Below are 20211 nucleotides of genomic sequence, written 5' to 3' on the forward strand. Positions count from 1 at the left end.
ATCCTGCCATTTGCAACAGTATGGTTGGAACTTGAGGGCATTTATACCAAGTAATATAAGCCAGACAGAGAAAGACAATACCGTATGGTATCACTTACATGTAGACTCTTTTAAAAAAAAAAAAAAGTTGCATTCACAGATAGAAAGTAGAAGGGTAGTTGCCAAGGGCCGGGAGTTGGGGGGAACAGGAAAGGGTTGGTAAAAGGGTAGAAACTTTCAGCTATATGATGAATAAGTTCTGAGAACCTAATGTAAAACACAGTGACCATGTGACCAACAAGGGATTAATTTCTGAAATTTACAAACAGCTCATGCAGGTCAATATCAAAAAAAACAACCCAATCAAAAAAATGGGCAGAAGACCTAAACAGACATTTCTCTAAAGAAGACATACAGATGGCCAAGAGGCACATGAAAAGATATTCAATATCACTAATAATTAGAGAAATGCAAATCAAAACTACAGTGAAATACCACCTCACACCAGTCAGAATGGCCATCGTCAGAAAGTCTATAAACAATAAGTGCTGGAGAGGGTGTGGAGAAAAGGGAACCCTCCTACACTGTTGGTGGGAATGTAAATTGGTACAGCCACTATGGAGAACAGTATGGAGGTTCCTTAAAAAACTAAAAATAGGGAATTCCCTGGTGGTCCAGTGGTTAGGACTCCACACTGTCACTGCCAAGGGCCCAGGTTCAATCCCTGGTCGGGAAACTAAGATCCCACAAGCTGCGTGGCACGGCAAAAAAAAAGAGAGAGAGAAAGAAACTAAAAATAGAGCTACGATAAGGTCCAGCAATCCCACACCTGGGCATATATCTGGAGAAGAACATTGTTCAAAAGGATACATGCACCCCAATGTTCATTGCAGCGCTGTTTACAATAGCCAAGACATGGAAGCAACCTAAATGTCCATCGACAGATGAATGGATAAAGAAGAAGTAGTACATATATACAATGGGTATTACTTAGCCATTAAAAATAATGAAATAATGCCATTTACAGCAATATGGATGGGTCTAGAGATTATCATACTAAGTGAAGTAAGTCAGACGAAGACAAATATCATATGATATTGCTTACGTACAGAATCTTTAAAAAATGATAGAAATGAACTTATTTACAAAACAGAAACAGACTCACAAACTTAGAGAACGAACTTATGGTACCAGGAGGGAAGGGTTGGGGGGAGGGATAGATTGGGAGTTTGGGATTGACGTGTACACACTACTCTATTTAAAATAGATTAATAATAAAATAAAATAAATAACCAACAAGGACCTATTGTATAGCACAGGGAACTCTGCTCAGTACTCTGTAATAACTTAAATGGGAAAAGAATTTGAAAAAGAATAGATACCTGTATATGTATAACAGAATTGCTTTGCTGTACACCTGAAACCAACACATTGTTAATCAACTATACTCCAATATAAAATTTTTTTAAATAAAATAATTATAAAAACCACAGTGGCCATAGTTGATAGCACTGTATTGTATAATTGAAATTTGCTAAGAGAGTAGAACTTAAGTGTTCTCACCTAAAAAAATAGATAAATATCTGAGGTCATGGATATGTTCATTAACTAGATGGGGGAATCCTTTCACAACGCATACCTGTATCAAATCACGATGTACACTTTAAATATCTTACAATTTTGTACCTAAGTTATACCTCAATAAAGCAGAACTTTTTAAAAAAATACCTTAGGAACTCTAGATAATCTTTTAAAAGTTAAGGGGGAAAAAAAAAAACCAACTCCAAACAATGGCAGTGCTCCAATCTCCCAGGGATTATTCCTCTCCCACAAGGAGAAGGTCCCCCTCCCCCAGCCCCGCCATTTCCTTGGCCAGGTGGTCCGCTCCCCTAGCTGCCCTTGCTCAGCCCAGCCTCGCAGATCCAGTGGTAGGGTCTCTGGCACGCGTCGTCATTCCACTTGCCATCGGGGTGGAAGTGGGCACAGTCCTCGCCCCCACCCAGCCCGTGCCCTTGCCAGTCGTCCGGCTGGCCTGGCTTCCAGTTCCTGAGGGGAGAGGACAACAGGCAGCTAGGGAGGCACAGAATCCAGGTCAGGGAGAAGGGGCTGAGGGTCAGACCCTGGAGGAACCGAGCTGAACGAGGAAGAAGGGCACAGAAACCCGGGGCACTCACTTGAAGTTGGTCTCATAGTCCGTCCCATCCGCCCATTTCCAGACTCCATCCAGATCACTGAGGCCCATCCAGGTGTAGGAGGAGCCTATATGGGCCTGGACAAAATCCTGGGACAACAGAAGGGCAGTGGTGACTTCTCCCCACCCTGCCAACTCCTTGGACTAGCAGTTCTGAACTTCACGTGTTCATGAAACCCGTCAAGGAGATTCGGGGTGTTAATCCCAACGCCCGGGGCCAATTAAACCTCTGAGGGTCTGGCTCAGATGGCAGTCGTTGTTAAAAGCTCCCCAGGTCGGGCTTCCCTGGTGGCGCAGTGGTTGAGAGTCCGCCTGCCAATGCAGGGTACACGGGTTCGCGCCCCGGCCCGGGAAGATCCCACATGCCGCGGAGCGGCTGGGCCCGCGAGCCATGGCCGCTGCGCCTGCGCGTCCGGAGCCTGTGCTCCGCAACGGGAGAGGCCACAGCAGTGAGGCCCGCGTATCGCAAAAAAAAAAAAAAAAAAAAAGCTCCCCAGGTGATGCCAATATGCAGCCAAGGCGGAGAACCATGCTCTTCAATGGGACGTGTCTTGGACCTGCGCTCTAGGGGCCTCACCTGTTCCTCTCTGGAGTTGATGACCACCAGGTAGGCATCCTCCTGCTGGCAGTACTTCTCAGCCTCGGGCCAGGGCTTCCCCGAGGAAGAGAACCAGTAGCAGCTGCCTTCATGCTCCAGCCAACTGGTAGGACAGCAGTTGTTTTGTGAGCCTAAGGGGCCGGGGCAGGGGAGGGTCTGAGATGCTGTCTGGGGGATGTGGGCAGACGCTGGGGCCGGCCCACCCCTTGCAGCCCTCACCATTGCTCTTGAGAGCAGCCATCTTGCAGGTCAGGGAGTTCAGGTTCTTGACCAGCTGTTGGACTCGCAAGAGCATTTCGGAATAACCTGGGACGCACACGGATGGGCAGTGGGGACAGTGCCCTGGGTGTGGCTTCTGCTCCTTGAGTCCCTGGAGACCAGAGGTCCACGCCCGGGGCCCCAGCCTAGGAACCCCCTTGCCCTCCCACACGCCTCATGCCCAGGTGGAGGGGAGCAGGGGCCTGACCTGCTTTGAGTTCCTGCAGCTGGTTCTCCAGGCTGCTCTCCAGAGAAAGCACCTTGTCATTCAAGCTACGGGCTGGAAGGGAGGGCACTCAGCACCACGTGACTGCTCCCATTTCTCCCCCTGCCCTGAGTGCCTGGCACTCACCCCTCCACACACTCTCCCGAAGGGTCTCTCACCTGCTTGCAGTTCCTGCTTGTGACTTTCCACCTCAGCTTTCAGAGATGTTATCATTTCTTGCAAACTTCCACCTGGAGAACACAGGGACTCAGGGCTCAGGAGTCAGTTCCTCCCCCTCTCCCACCGCACCCCACCCCAGTCCAGAGCCCCTTCCGTACCAGGCTCACCCTGGGATTTCAGTGCCTGGACCTCAGCCGTGGTGTTTGAAGTGAAGTTGCTGAAAGTTGTTCTCAGGGTTGCCAGGTCCCTCTGAAACTTGGAATCTGATCAGGCGGATGAGACAATCAGTGCTAAGGGTTATCAGGTCCTCTGTGCCAGCACTGGGCAGGGCACTTGACATGCATTGTGTCATTGGGTCCCTACAGCGTGACCCCACCCAAAGGGATGGGTACTATTGTTATACAATATTGCAGGTGAGGAAACTAAGGCTTAGAGAGGGGACGTAATTTGACCTCATTCCCCAACTGATGTGACAGGGCCAGCAGTCATCCTCATTTATCACTCTCGCCACCAGTGCCCCCACCAGTGCACCCCATTATTTCTCTCTTCCCTGCCCACCCTGTGCCCCTCACTTTGGGATCCGATCACACAGATGCCGACCAGCAGGAGGAGGCTGAGGCCCAGGGAGAGCAGGAAGGAGCGGGTGCTGGAGAGGAACCGCTGCAGGAAGGTCTCGAGGGCAGGCAGCCCTGCAAGAGGAGAGGGTGTCAGGACGAGGAGGGTCCAGGACGTGAGAGACGGGGAGGAGGATAGGGCCACGGGGACCTGCAGGGAGGGGGGTGCTGCAGCTGATGCTGGGGGGAGGCTGGACAAGGAGAGTTGTGGGCGGGGGGACGTCCAGGCCACTGACCCCTCATGGACCAGCACAAGTGCTCAGTCACACGGGCCCCTCACACCCCTGGGGACACATGTACACAAAGACACACAGACAGGGGATGATGGCGATGTATAAGGTCCTATCATCAGAGCTGGGGCACCAGGCAGGAGGACCCAGGGAGAGAGACGGCGACTACCTTAGCAGGCTCACACTCATCAGTGAAAACAAGTTAGAAAATGGGTTTACTAATATGGGGCACATTGCACTTGCCCATAAGGAACACACACTGCTGACCTCTGGATTAATAAGTAGAAGTACAAGTAGGGCACATATATAGGAGAGAAGAGATTTACTGTTGGCCATTAAGGTAAAGGCTCTACAAAGAAGTTATTCCTCAAGACTTTGGAAATAAGGGCTTCCCTGGTGGCGCAGTGGTTAAGTAATCCAGCTGCCAATGCATGGGACACGGGTTCGAGCCCTGCTCCAGGAAGATCCCACATGCTGCAGAGCAACTAAGCCTGTGAGCCACAACTACTGTGCCCACATGCCACAACTACTGAAGCCCACGTGCCTAGAGCCTGTGTTCTGCAACAAGAGAAGCCACCGCAACGAGAAGCCTGCGCACCACAACGAAGAGTAGCCCGTGCGCAGCAACGAAGACCCAATGCAGCCAAAAATAAATTAATTAATTTAAAATAAAGACTTTGGAAATAAAAGAAGGAAAAATAAAATTCTGGAAAATGTACACTAGGTGCTTTTAACATGCTGAGGCTGGGAGGTAACAATCATTATGGCTGCAATGGTTTTAAAAGACAATATTAGCAATTTCCTTCAGTGTAATTAATCTGGGTCTACGTTTTGTTATTCCTGGATGTGTCCATAATAATAATAGCTACAATAAATAGCCAGTAAATCTTTTAAGTGGCAAAATTAAAAAAAAAAAGAGAGAGAGAAAGAAAATGGGTTTACTCTCATGCCCTTCCCCAGAGCACAGGAAGCCAGGACTGCTGTGGACCTTGAATCGTGTTTTTATTGGGGTCCCCAGAGGCTGGGGCCTCCCCTTCAGAGTGAGAGACCCCACCAGTACATATGGTAGAGGTGCAGACATGACACGACACCAGAAATCCTTCTAAACATATTCAGAGGAGATTTTAGGAAAGACCATTTCCCCATTCATCTTACCATCTGTAAACCCCTGGCTTTTCCCTTCACTCTCCAAGTACTGGAGGTCTTCATACTTCACTGACATGTTTGGACCAACACGGCCTCTGAGGCTGTCAGAGCTGAAGTAGAGGCAGGGCCAGCGGCCAGGCTGGGGAAGGAGCTGGGATAAAGATGGAGGCTGGGACCAGGTAAGACCCACGTGCAGGGCTGGAGATAAGGGAAGAGGTGAGGGTTGAGAAGAAGCCCAGGGTCAAGGCTAGCAACGGGGGATGGGCTTGGCTTTGCAGCTGAGGTCAGAAGTGGGGTCAGGATTGGGCTTTGAGCTAGGGTCAGGTTGAGTTTGGGGTTGACAGTGCAGGTAAAGTTGGAGCTAAATGTATTGCTAGGACTGGGTCTAACACTGGGAGCTGGAATCGAGGTTGCGTCTCCTGCTAGGACTGGGGTCAGTACTCATGTTGAAGCCATGGATGGAGCTGGACCTAAGCTTGGTGCTGAAGTTGGAAATAGGAGAGAGTTGAGGTTCAAGCTTGGGTGGGGGCTGGTGTTAAGATTCAAGCTGACTTGGGACTTCCCTGGCGGTCCAGTTGTTGGGACTCCCCGCTTCCACTGCAGGGGGCAGAGGTTCAATTCCTAGTTGGGGAACTAGGATCCCGTGTGCCACACTGCACGGCCAAAAAACCCACAAAGGTTCAAGCTGACTCTGGGGGTGAAGATGCCATTGGGGTTAAAGGAGGAACTGGGGTTGGTATGGCGTTCGGCTGGAGTGGGGGCTGAAGACAGGGCTGGAACTGGGCTAGAGAAGGGGTTGAGTGTGAGTCTCAGTTTGTGACTGAGGTTGTGGCTGCCACAATTCAATCTGCATCCAGTGAAGGGAAGAGAGTCTAAAATCTCTGCTCGGTCATTAAATCCCCAACCTGCCCCCTTATATATCTTCCCATTCAGTCTCACAGTCCCCTCTCCCTGCTTTCTCTGACATCCTCCCTTCCCCCTTAGTCTCACCTGCATCCCCAACCTGGTTACCTGTGAAAAGTCCAGAGGCTATGATTCTTGAGTTCTTTGTGCAGCGGTGACCAGAGCTGGAAAAAACTAAATCCTGCAGAGTTGGGATGGAGGTGACTGAAGGAGGAGCCACCTAAGTGACTGGAGACCTGCTGGTCTTTGTGTCTGAAAGACCAGGAGTCTATAATCTGGGAATCTCCCGTTTCCCTGATTGGGGCAGTAAATAACAGGATGGAATTGAAATCAAAACGCAGGCAGACGTGGTGTGCACAGGGCAGCTGGATACGGGGCCAGCTCTGCTTTCCTCTTGCAGGGAGTGTCTACTCCCTTTCCGCTTCTTTTGAGTTCCCATGACTTCCTCAATTTTATCATTTGGGAGAGAAGCACTGGACTAGAAGGAAACAGAGGTGCAGTCTGCCTCACACCTCCTTTCACTTCCTGCATCTGAAGACCTCAGAATCCTTGGTGTCTCCATCACTGCAAACCCGGGTCCAGAGGAGCCCATTGCTCTGCTCTCGCTCAATCCTGACCTGGGGTCCCTGGCATCTGAGCTTCCTCTGGGGCCTCAGCCATCATGCTCCCCTAGCTCTGGCCAGCTCTCTTCACTTCGCTCGGAAGGAGGGAAGCGGGTGGTGGAGAGTAGGATTTCCTGGCCGGAATGGGAGGGGAGAAGCCAGGGGAAAGAACAGAATTTATTGAGCACGCAAATCTGATGAGGATTGTGCCAGACACTTGCATTAACCATTCAATTTCCACAAGAACCTTGAGAGGAATTTTGGATGATAGACTTAGGGTCAGAGCCATTGTGTGACTTGCCCAAGATCTCACCCCTGGTAAGCAAAAGAGCCAGATTTCCAGCCCAGTGCTGCCGGACACACTAGCCTGGGCTCTCTCCACATACACTGTCCTCACGAAAGGGATTCAATTTAATCCTGTCAACTCTGTAAATCCCTCTAAGGGGGCTGCTCTGAATTCACACACACAATCTTTTCACAGTTAAGAAAGATTCTTAGTGTCTTAAAAGGGGAGGAAGGAAAGCAAATACATTTCAGTTTCTATTTTCTAATTAAATGGGATTGTGTTCTGCTACTTGCTTTTTAAAATTCATTTAACAATGTATCAGGAACATTTTACCATATCAGTTCATAAAATGTCCTTTATTCATTTTTCATCTTCATCTCATTTCATAATCTGTGCCATAATTTATTGACTAAGCTTTTCCCTATTGATAAACATTTAGGTTGTTTCCAGTTTCGTTTTGTTTTCTTGCTTTGCTTGTATTTATTTGGTATTTGAATTAGTATTTGTTACAGGTTGGGTTATTGGAAGCCAATTTGGGGTGCAGTCTATTTATTAGGGATCCACATCTGTGAAAGGATGGGGAAAGAAGAGGAGGAGGCAGAAGAAGAAGTTAAACAGATGCAAAGACCCCACAAAGCTTTAGCCAACCCAACTGCACCGCCTGTCAGAGCTGCCCATCACTGGGCTGAACCAGGGCCTTTATTACCTGACGTTGCTCAGTCACCAGATGCTGCCACCGCAGCAGGGGTGAGACCTCAGGGGAGGTGGCTGTGTGCACAGGTTACACTCCCCACAACTGGGCAGCAAGTCCTTCCTGGGAGCGGGGTCTGGGTCTCTCATCTCTGTGTCGACCCTAGTACTGTATTAGTTTCACACCTTAATTGGGGATAATCAACATTTTTGCTTATTATTGAATTATTGATTATTATTGAATTAAAGATTATTGAATCTTTCTCACAAAGAACATGGTATGTTTCTCCATTCACTCATCCAAGCATTTACAACAAGTATTTACTGGGTGTTGATAAAAGAAATTTTCACATATTGAGGTATGGGGAAGTCATTCTGGCTTTTTCATGAGCTAACTTGAATTTTATGCTAACTAAAACAGCCTGTTTGTGGCCTATCAAATATACATTGTGGGCTTCCCTGGTGGCACAGTGGTTAAGAATCTGCCTGCCAATGCAGGGAACACGGGTTCAAGCCCTGGTCCGGGAAGATCCCACATGCTGCGGAGCAACTAAGCCTGTGCACCACAACTACTGAGCCTGCGCTTTAGAGCCCAAGAGCCACAACTACTGAAGCCCGTGTGCCTAGAGCCTGTGCTCCACAACAAGAGAAGCCCCCGCTCGCCACAACTAGAGAAAGCCTGCACACAGCAACGAAGACCCAATGCAGCCAAAATTAAAGTAAAAATAAATGGCCCTTAAACACACACACACACACACACACACACACTGTACATCTGCTTTAATTAGTAAAGGAAAGCATACACTGACCAGAAGTAAAGAATGTCCATGTTAAAATAAAGATTAAATGCCCCTCTTCTTGGGATGCCAATGCTGGTCCTCCTTTGATGATAAGACTCCCTTCCCAGGTGCCAAGGCCATACTGACTTGCTGTGTACCTTTTGGTCTGGCTTTTTTGAAACCTTGAAGAAACATATCCTTCAGAAGTAAACAAACAGGTAAAAAAGGCCCTGGTCACAGAGCTTATATTCTAGTGGGTGACAGATAAACAGAATAAATGAGCAAAATATAGGGACATCCCTGGTGGCACAGTGGTTAAGAATCCCGCCTGTCAGTGCAGGGGACATGGGTTCGATCCCAGGTCTGGGAAGATCCCACATGCCACAGAGCAACTAAGCCCGTGCACCACAACTACTGAGCCTGTGCTCTAGAGCCCGTGAGCCATGACTACTGAGCCTGCGTGCCACAACTACTGAGCCTGCGTGCCACAACTACTGAACCCACAAGCCTAGAGCCTGCACTCCGCAACAAGAGAAGCCACCACAATGAGAAGCCCTCACACTGCAACGAAGGGTAGCCCCCGCTTACTGCAACTAGAGAAAGCCTGCACACAGCAATGAAGACCCAAAGCAGCCAAAAATAAATAAATAAAAATTAATAATAATAAAAATATGTTGAGTAAAATATATATAATGTCACATGGTGATAAGTGCTGTGGAAGAAAATATAGCAAGGAAGTGGGTAAAATAAGGTCAATTTTTAACAGGCTGTCAAGACTAGGATGTCAAGAACAGCCTAGACTGGGAAGATGATTATCTGAGCAAAAGTCTGAAAGAGGTGAGGGAGAAGTAGATGAATCATAGCGGGAAAACCTGGAGCTCCAATTCTTCAGGGCCTGTAGGCTATTGTCACGGATTTGTTTTTACCCTTAAGAGGGGCAGGCTTTGGAGGAGGGGTCAGAGCAGAGGACTGAGTGAACTGATTTACATTTAAACTGTAACAATGTGACTACTGTGTTGTGAATTTCATGAACCGGGACCAGAGTGGCAACCCAGAGTCGGGGAGAGGGACAAATTCGGAGGTTGGGATGAACAAACACACACTACTATATATAAAATGAATAACCAACAAGGACCTGCTGTATGGCACAGGGAACTCTACTCAACATGCTGTAATAACCCATATGGGTAAAGAATCTGAAAGAGAACGAATATATATATACGTATAACTGAATCACTTTGCTGTACACCTGAAACTAACACAACATTGTAAATCAACTATACTCCAAGAAAATTTTTTTAAATAATAATAAGAGCCATTGTAATAGCTGGGTGAGAGATGATGGTGGTTTGTGCTTGGTGGTGGTGAGAAATGTTTTGATTCTGAAATACTGTGAAGGTAGAATTGACAGGATTTTTGCTGATAAATTGCACGTGGATTTTACATACACACACAAAACAGTTCTCCTTCTAGTCCCAAAAATAAATGAAACTTTGAGCATTTCCCATAAATTGCTGACTCTCTAGGAAAAACAACTTTCTCCCTGCCTTTGTAATGCTGATGCCTTAAGATCTCTCATGACCTTTTGTGCACAGGCTAATCATGTGAGAGAAGTTCTGTTTTGCCATCAGGAGCAGACTGATGAAAACTTGTTAAAACTGGTTATTGTGCAGTATTTTCCTTTGAATACCTGGTGTGGTTTTCTTTGGTAAGCCTGTCCTCCCAAAGTCTGATTCCCTTACAACTTTTTTTTTTAGTTTCATTTAAGCAGTTTAATTTATATCCCTGGTACTCATTCCTTGTGAATATATTTATTATCCATATTGTTATTCAATCTTAAAAATTGTGACACACAGGCTCATATTGTTTACATGATCAATCATGATATGTACATGTTAAACAGGTCTGAAACAGACATTTGTCTTTATCTTCCTAGGAACCCATGCACAAAAGAGCACAACAAATGAGAATTTAGTTAAATATACATTCAGCGATGATTCCAGAGAAAGTTCTTTCTTTGATCTGAAGTGGGATTTAAATTTTTATAGTAAGAAAAGATTAAATATAAAAATTAATGATTAGTCATGCCCTTACAACTTCCTTGCAAGTAACCTTTTTTTTTTCCCTTTTGTCTCTGAGACTTCTTTCATGGTTGACAATCATAGCTTCCTTCTTCCACTACCTTTTCCATGATCCCTTACCCTCTCCCAGCACCTCAGCTGGTCAGGATTCTTTTACCGAGTGGGGTGACCCCAAACTTCATTTCTGCAGCATCCAAGTCCTTATGGTCCTGTCTATCTTGGGTCACCACAATGCACCACTGACCATTATATTATTGGACATGTGAGTGCTATCTAGCACCCCAGAGTCTCATGAATTCCAGGCTCTGTCTTCTTTTTCCCCATCGTGAAGCAACAGACCTATTTCCCTTCTTAATAAGAATCAGTCACCCCCAAAAGTACAATTTCCCATATCCCCTACCTAGTGGTATAATGAGGAGCCCAAATCAGCCAGGATTCAATCTCATCTTCAAACTGAAACAGAACCAAAGGTGTGTTCCCTGGTGGGTGGGTTCTTTCCTTGGGCACTAGAACTTCCAAAATCCAATGATCCCAGATTGTGCAGATGAAAAGGAAAAAGTCCTTACGTGGGTTATTAGGTGCCAGGTAAGAGACACTACCCTTCTCTGTCTCTTAGTCGTGTACATGGCTGTGGGGGAGAGGGCACCATATTGGTCACTGATTTAAGGTGTATCCTCACCTGTAGCTCAGGCATGATAGGTCAAGGAAAGGTAGTAAAATAAGAAATTTATCCAATTTCCAGCCCCCGAGCCCAGAAATAGAAATTTGATGTGTCTTTTCAGATATATTTATATACCTATAAGAATACATGCACATAAGTAGAGAATTTTTTTTTTTAAACACAGAATTTTCTCTGTAACATGCTTCTGCCTAAAAATGGGTCTTGAGGATTTTCTCATGTGGCTGCCCACCTCCAGTTTAACGGCTGCATGGTGTTCCAGAGTACAGATTTCCAGACTTCATTTAATGATTCCCTTGGTGATGCATTTTGAGATGCTTGTATCTTTGGCTTTTATAAATAATGTTGACGTGAATAGGCTTATATATACTTGTTTGTGCTAAGAAGCAGATATTTCTCTTGGTTAAATATCTAGAAGTAGAATTGCTGAGTAGACACAACTATCTTAAATTTTTTAATTGTACAGATACTGTCAAACTGCTCTGAAAAGACATTACCAATGTATTTTCTCCCCGACCATGTATAAGATATTGTCAAACTGCTCTGAAAAGACATCACCAATTTATTTTCTCCCCGACCATGTATAAGGATTTTCATTTATTCCCCTTCACCAATAAACCTTTAAATGGTGGCAGGCTGTCTTAGGGGAATCCGCTCCTCCTGGGGAACCTTCCCTCCACTCCTCTGGACCTCAACCTGAAGCCAAAGGCAGGGGCAATCCTAGGGCCTTTTGGATTTATTCCTACCATATAATCTCAGGTTTTCAATCTACCATACTATGTTGTCTTTTTTCTTTCCTGACTTTGACAGATTTGTTATTTCTTCTTGCATTTTCTTTCTTCTAATGGTTTAGAAATTATGCACCTTGTTTCTATTCTTTCAGTGATTACCTTCAAAAGTTCTTATCTGGAAAGCTTTTATTATCTTATTGTTCTACATGATACTCTGAAATTCATAGTAATGGGACTAGGTATGGGCCTTTTTTGACCCATTGTGCAGAGAATTTGAGATCCATTTCCATTTGAGATCTATGTCATTCAGCTCTGGGGGAGGTTCTGGTATTTCTTTTTTAATTGTTTTATATTATCAAAGTATATACACATAAGTACACTAGGGGAAAGTAAAAAATATTATAATCTAATTGAATGACTTAGTAGAAGACCTGGAAGAAAAAAGTTGAGGAAATTTCCCAGAAGTAGAGCAAAAAGAAGCATTTCTTTAGAGCTAGATAAAGGATGTTCACTCTCCCCAGTTCTTTGTGAGATTGTCCCAGTGAAGAAAGACAAGACAAATCAAACACATGAGGACTGAAAGAAAGCTGTCATAACTGGTAAATGATATGATTATCTACTTTTAAAATCCCAGAGAATCAGCACACAAATGATTAAATCTTAAAGATGCTACATTTATATCTTTTGTTTTGAGATCTCCAGTTTGCAAAGTTGATGTCAGATGTTTGAAAACTTCTCACGTTTGGATATTGCTGGAGTAACTTTGGTTGTTTGTAAAGGTGGTAAATGGTGGTAACTTTGCTCATTTTGTCAAATATTAGAAAAGATAGATTGTGGAATTGTGCCTCATTTCACCTTATTGTCCAGGACGTCTCAGTGGGATATTAAAAGCATAATGCCTTTTGGCATGCTGTTTTCCCCCCTGATTCTTACGTAATCAAAAAGGATTGCCATTTCTTTTATGGCTTCTGGATTTCTAGCCTTGTTTAGAAAGAGCTCCCTATCCCAATTTTATACATTTTCCAAATTTTCTTTCTAATATTTGTAATGATTAATGTTTGCATTTAAATAATTGATCCATCTAAGGTTTATTATTCCTGTATAGGGCTTGAGACAACAGTCTGGCTTTGTTTTATTCCAAATGAATAACTGATTTATAAACTATATTATATTTTATCTTTTCCCCCAATGAATTAAAATGAGACTTTTGTCACATATTAAATTCCTAACTATATTTGTATATATTTCTGGACTTGTAGTATGTTCCACTGATTTAATTTCTTTTCTTGTGCTAATATCATACTGATTTGATTTTAGCAGATTAAAGTGACCTCTCACAATTTCTTAACCATAAATCTTATATATACTTAGACTTTTGTTCTTCTATATGAACATTAAAGTTATTTTGTCCTGTTCCAAAAAAAGTTTACTGGCATTCAGATCAAAATTGCATTATGGGGGCCTCCCTGGTGGCGCAGTGGTTGAGAGTCCGCCTGCCGATGCAGGGGACACGGGTTCATACCCCGGTCCGGGAAGATCCCACATGCCGTGGAACGGCTGGGCCCGTGAGCCATGGCCGCTGAGCCTGCGCATCTGGAGCCTGTGCTCCGCAACGGGAGAGGCCACAACAGTGAGAGGCCCGCGTACCGCAAAAAAAAAAAATTGCATTATGTTTACATATAATTTCTGGAAGGACTGATATATTTGTAGTATTATACCTTGCTATCCAGAAACACAACACAGCTTATCATGTTATCAGGTCTAGCTGGTGTTTCCAAATGTCTGACGGATATTAATCTTTAGGATTCAGGAGCAAGAAATCAGAATTCTAGGAAATTCTCAGGAATTACTGAAATCACGTTATTCCAAAAATTTAACAATGCTATAATTACATTATTGAAGTGATAATGAGTTACTCTGCTAATACTTGGAGAATCTTCTTTATCAATAGGGCAATACTAAACATTTCAGAAATTTAATAAAACAAAACATACATAATAACAGATGCATGGTTTGTTATTATTACGAGCCAATATATTGCGACAGGATTATATATTTCAAAAACATGTAAATATGCCCTCCAAACACCACTGTTGAAAATAAAAGACAAGTAAAAGATCTTAAAAGCATCCCCCTACAGGGGAAGAAGGATTCTGATGACAGCTGAAACTAGTTTCATTAGAAATTGAGGCCAGGAGGAAATGGCACATTTTTCAAATGGTGAAAGGAAAGAACTATCAACCAGAGTACTATGTCCAGTGAAAATATCCTTCAGAAATTAAGGTAAAGACATTCTCAGTTGAAAGAAAACTAAGAAAATTTAATGTTAGCAGATCTACTCTAAAAGAATGACTAAAGGAAGCTATTCAGACTGGAAGGAAATGACACCAGAAGAAAACACGGATGAAGAGTAACAGAAATGGTAAATGTCTTGGTAAAATAATAGATTCTTGATCTCTTCTTGAGACATTTAAATATGCTTGCACAACACTGTAAATCTACTATATTTCAATAAATTTTTAAAAAATAAAATAAAATATGCTTGATGGTTAAAAATAAAGAAAAAAAGTAACATTGCCTACTGGGGTTTTCAAGGTATGTAGATTTAAAATATAAGACAACTGCAGCATAAAGAGGGTGTTTTAGTTTTCTAGGGCTACCATAACAAACTACTACAGATTGAGTACCTTAAACAATAGAAATTAATTTTCTCACAGTTCTGGAGGCTAGAAGTTCATGATCAAGGTGTCATTAGGTTTGGTTCCATCTGAGGTCTCCCTCTTTGGCTTACAGATAGCCATCTTCTCACTGTGTCCTCATATGATCTTTCTTCTGTGCATGCACATCCCTGGTGCCTCTTTTTGTATGTCCAATTTTCTTCTTTTTATAAGGATACCAGTCGGATTGCATTAGGGCCCACCCAAACAGCCTAATTTTAACTTAATCACCTCCTTAAAGGCCCTATCCCCCTAAACAGTCACATTCTAAGGTACTGGGGATTAGGGCTTCAACATATGAATTTTAGGGGAGACACAATTCAGACTGTAACAGAGAAGAAATAAAGGATATTTACAGTGGTAAAGTTTCTGTATTCCATTAAAATAATAAAGCATTGATTCTAGGTAGGCTGTAAAAAGTTAAGTATGTATTTTGTAATTCCTAGAGCAACCAATTTTTTTACACTACACAAAGAGATACGGTCAAGGACTTCCCTGGTGGGGCAGTGGTTAAGAATCCACCTGCCAACGCAGGGGACACAGCTTTGAGCACTGGTTCAGGAAGATCCCACATGCTGTGGAGCAACTAAGCCTGTGCGCCACAACTATGGAGCCCACGTGCCACAACTATTGAAGCCCACGCACCTAGAGCCCGTGCTCTGCAACAAGAGAAGCCACCGCAATGAGAAGCCCGTGCACCACAACAAGGAGTAGCCCCCGCTCGCCACAACTAGAGAAAGCCTGCGTGCAGCAACAAAGACCCAACATAGCCAAAAATAAAATTAATTAATTAATTTTTAAAAGAGATATAGTCAAAATCACAATAGAAAAACTAAAATGGAGAATTAAAAATGTTTAAATAACCCAAAAGTATGCAGGAAATTGGAAACAGAGGAATTTAAAACAGAGGGAAGAAACAGAAAACAAATCATGGTAGATCTAAATGCAAAAATATCAATAATGACATTAAATGTAAATGGTCTAAACACATCAATGAAAAGGCAGGGAATGGATTTTTAAATGACCCAACTATATGCTGTCTACAAGAAACTCACTTCAAATATGATATAAATTGGTTAAAATTAAAATATGGGTAAAGATAACTAGGCATGGCTTCCCTGGTGGCTCAGTGGTTGAGAGTCCACCTGCTGATGCAGGGGACACAGGTTCGTGCCCCAGTCTGGGAGAATCCCACATGCTGCGGAGCGGCTAGGCCCGTGAGCCATGGCCGCTGAGCCTGCGCGTCTGGAGCCTGTGCTCCACAATGGGAGAGGCCACAGCGGTGAGAGGTCGGCGTACCGCAAAAAAAAAAAAAAGATAACTAGGCAAACCCTAATCAAAAGAAAGCTGGAGTGGCTATATTAATACCAAAGTAAAAGTCAGAGCAAATCCAATTACTAGGGATGAAGATGAACATTACGAGATAAAAGGGTTAATTCACCAATAAGGCATAACAAACCTAAATGTATATACACTTAACAACAGTATTTCAAAATACATGATACAAAAACTGAAGGAAATGAAGAGAAAGAGACACATCCACCATTATGGTTGAAAACCTCAGCACTCCTTTCTGAGTAATAAAACATGTAGACATAAAAATATAGAACTTAATACCATCAACAAACTAGACCTAATTGACAGTTATAGACCACTCCACCCAACAATAGTGAAAACACATTATTTTCAAGTTCACATGGCACTTTCACTAAGATACACCATATCATGGATCATAAAACAAACTTTAACAAATTGGTACAAGTTAAAATTTTATAACATAAGGCCTCAGATAAAAATGGAATTAAACTAGAAATCAATAACAAAAAGATAATTTAAAAATCTCCAAATCCCCAAAATTAAACCACACATTTCTAAATAATCCATGGATCAAAGAGAAAGTCTCAAGAGAAATTACTACAATTAAAATATAAACATATCAAAATTTGTGGGATGCAGCTAAAAAAATACTTAGAAATTTACAACATTAAATGCTTATCCTAAATAGAAGATCTTAAGTCAACAACCTAAGTTCCCATTTTAAGAAATTAGAAAAAGAACAAAACAAACCCAAAGCAAGCAGAAGAAAGGAAATAATAAAGCTAAGAACAGAAATCAATAAAATTGAAAACAGAAAAACAGAGAAAAATCAGTGAAACCAAAAGCTAATTCTTTGAAAAGATCAATACAATTGATAAACCTTTAGCAAGACTGACCAAAAAAAAAAAAGGACCAAATTAATTTTATATTAATTTACTAATATCAGGAATAAAAGAAGGGATATTACTATACACTCAGAAGAGATTAAAAGGATAATAAAGGAACATTATGAATAATTCTATGCATAAAATTTTAACAACTTAAATGAAATTATTCAATTCTCCAAAACCCACAAACTACCACAACTTACCTAAGATGAAATAAATTAACTGAAGTGTTCCATAACGGTTAAAGAAATTGAATTCATAGTTTAAAACTTTCCAAAAAAGAAATCTCCAGGCCTAAATGGTGTAACTAGAGAATTCTACCAAACACTTAAAGAACTAACACCAATTCTATGTGATCCTTTCCAGAAAAATAGAAAAGGAGGGAACCCTTCCCAACTCATTTTATTAAGCTAGCATTTTCCCTGCTACTAAGTGAGACAAAGATAATACAAGAGAAGAAAACTACAGACCAACATCTCTCATGACCATGGATATAAAAATCCTCAACAAAGTACTAGCAGTTTGAATCTCACAATAAACAAAAAGTATAACACACTATGACAAAATGAGGTTTGTTGCAGGACTGCAAGGTTGGCTCAATATTCAAAAATCAATGTAGTCCACTATATTAACAATATAAGAAGAAAATCCATGTAATCATATCAATCATTCAGAATAGCATTAGATGAAATTCAATGCCCATCCATGATTTTTTTAATATTTATTTATTTGGTTGCCCCTGGTCTTAGGTGCAGCAGGCAGACTCCTTAGTTGCAGCATGCATGTGGGATCTAGTTCCCTGACCAGGGATCCAACCCAGGCCCCCTGCATTGGGAGCACGGAGTCTTATCCACTGCGCCACCAGGGAAGTCCCCAACCATGATTTTTTAAAAAACTCTCAGCAATGGGGCTTTGCAGGGCACTGGGCCATGCCGCCATATAATGGGGAGCGTTCACACGTACGCGCCCCGCGCTTCTGGATAGTGGAGCAGCCACCTTTGGTTTCCTGTGCAGATGGGCTCCGTGGCCTAGTGGCCCGGTCCCCACTGTCCGCGATTGCTCACCGAGGCCCGCGAGGGGTTGCCGCCAAGGTTTCCACCAGCCCACAAGCAAGAGCATGACAGTCATCCCCTCCAGTGTCTCTCTGGTGGCCATCCACGACTAATACCAGCGCCACCTGGGTTCCAGTTCCAGTAACAGCTCCCGCGGAAGTGCCAAGTACCCTGGGGAAGCCATCTCTCACCACCCCAGTCTCCCCAGAGCCGACCAGGGACACTGGTGGGCTAGCTTCTTTTTTGGGAAGTCCACTCTCCCATTCATGGCCACAGAGCTCTTGGAATCTGCCCAGGCCTCCACAGGTATGCTCAGCTGTGACCTGGCTCGGGAAGCCATGTGGAAGCAGCAGCCTGGCAAAACCAACTGCTGCCCTCCTCGTCCTGAGTGGCCACCACCAGCTGCCAGGCTTTCTTCCAAGGCACTAGGCTCATCAGAGCTAACTCCACCCCCACCCCCTTCCCCTCCCCGAGCTAAGCAGGCTGCAGCCAGTGGAAGCAGTTGGGTTTTTAATATCAAAACACCAAAACACTAAAAAGGAAGTTGAGAGAATCCCACTCTTTACTATCCAAGACACATGAGAGTCTTCCTGATACCCCACAACCCTGTGCCTTGCACCAAGTGGAAAATAAACTACAAGCAGCCATCAATCAGTCAATCAAATAAATAAATAAAATAGAAAACTAGAAATAAAAGGGAAATTCCTCAACCTGATTAAGGGCATCATATACTGTCATTCCACTGTTACAAAATAGACTTTCTCGGATTTTTTCTTTCCTGTATATTCAGCTATAAGATCAGTCTTAATTTCAGGTCTCTAAAGTGCAGTCTAAAATAAAACTAAGCTTTAAACTTGCATCCAGGGCTTCCCTGGTGGCGCAGTGGTTGAGAGTCCGCCTGCCGATGCAGGGGACATGGGCTCGTGCCCCGGTCCGGGAAGATCCCACATGCCGCAGAGCGGCTGGGCCCATGAGCCATGGTCACTGAGCCTGCGCGTCCGGAGCCTGTGCTCCGCAACGGGAGAGGCCACAACACTGAGAGGCCCGCGTACCGAAAAAAACAAAACAAAACAAAACAAAAAAAACTTGCATCCAATTAAAGCTTTATACAGCACCAACTCAGGATCTGCAGTGGCCTGGCTGTAGCAGACACTATCCGGATTTTGCTCAGATTCCTTCACTCTTTTCAAGCACACTGGTTTCCAATGTGACTTTATTCTTTTTTTTTTTTTTTACATCTTTATTGGAGTATAATTGCTTTACAATGGTGTGTTAGTTTCTGCTTTATAACAAAGTGAATCAGTTATACATATACGTATGTTCCCATATCTCTTCCCTCTTGCGTCTCCCTCCCTCCCACCCTCCCTATCCCACCCTTCCAGGCGGTCACAAAGCACCAAGCTGATCTCCCTGTGCTATGTGGCTGCTTCCCACTACCTATCTACCTTACGTTTGGTAGTGTATATATGTCCATGCCTCTCTCTTGCTTTGTCACAGCTTACCCTTCCCCCTCCCCATATCCTCAAGTCCATTCTCTAGTAGGTCTGTGTCTTTATTCCTGTCTTACCCCTAGGTTCTTCATGACATTTTTTTTCTTAAATTCCATACATATGTGTTAGCATACGGTATTTGTCTTTCTCTTTCTGACTTACTTCACTCTGTATGACAGACTCTAGGTCTATCCACCTCATTACAAACAGCTCAATTTCATTTTTTATGGCTGAGTAATATTCCATTGTATATATGTGCCACATCTTCTTTATCCATTCATCCAATGATGGACACTTGTTTCCATCTCCGGGCTATTGTAAATAGAGCTGCAATGAACTTTTTGGTACATGACTCTTTTTGAATTATGGTTTTCTCAGGGTATATGCCCAGTAGTGGGATTGCTGGGTCATATGGTTGTTCTATTTGTAGTTTTTTAAGGAACCTCCATACTGTTCTCTATAGTGGCTGTACCAATTCACATTCCCACCAGCAGTACAAGAGTGTTCCCTTTTCTCCACACCCTCTCCAGCATTTATTGTTTCTAGATTTTTTTTAGAAGATGTTGAGGGTAGGAGTTTATTAATTAATTAATTTA

At 43.4% G+C, this 20211-nt stretch overlaps 1 protein-coding gene across 4 annotated transcripts; it reads right to left on the minus strand.

The window, feature by feature from the left end:
• Positions 1-932: 932 nt before the first annotated feature.
• Positions 933-18531, minus strand: LOC132414838 (C-type lectin domain family 10 member A-like). 4 transcript variants are annotated; one of them, XM_059997793.1, is made up of 10 exons: positions 6413-18531; positions 5411-5599; positions 3984-4100; positions 3579-3674; positions 3411-3482; positions 3235-3306; positions 2988-3074; positions 2748-2899; positions 2154-2260; positions 933-2025 (listed from the first exon to the last, which is right to left on the minus strand). In XM_059997793.1, the coding sequence occupies exons 2-10, from the start codon at positions 5475-5477 to the stop codon at positions 1869-1871; spliced, it is 927 nt and encodes a 308-aa protein (XP_059853776.1). In that variant the 5' UTR covers positions 5478-5599; positions 6413-18531; the 3' UTR covers positions 933-1868. The 4 variants fall into 4 exon arrangements, with proteins under 4 accessions (XP_059853776.1, XP_059853774.1, XP_059853777.1 ...); XM_059997791.1 differs by having other exon boundaries at positions 3570-3674; XM_059997794.1 differs by lacking the exon at positions 3984-4100 and having other exon boundaries at positions 3570-3674.
• Positions 18532-20211: the final 1680 nt, after the last annotated feature.

The sequence above is a fragment of the Delphinus delphis genome, chromosome 19 (assembly GCF_949987515.2).
Source record: "Delphinus delphis chromosome 19, mDelDel1.2, whole genome shotgun sequence".
NCBI classification, from domain to species: domain Eukaryota; kingdom Metazoa; phylum Chordata; class Mammalia; order Artiodactyla; family Delphinidae; genus Delphinus; species Delphinus delphis.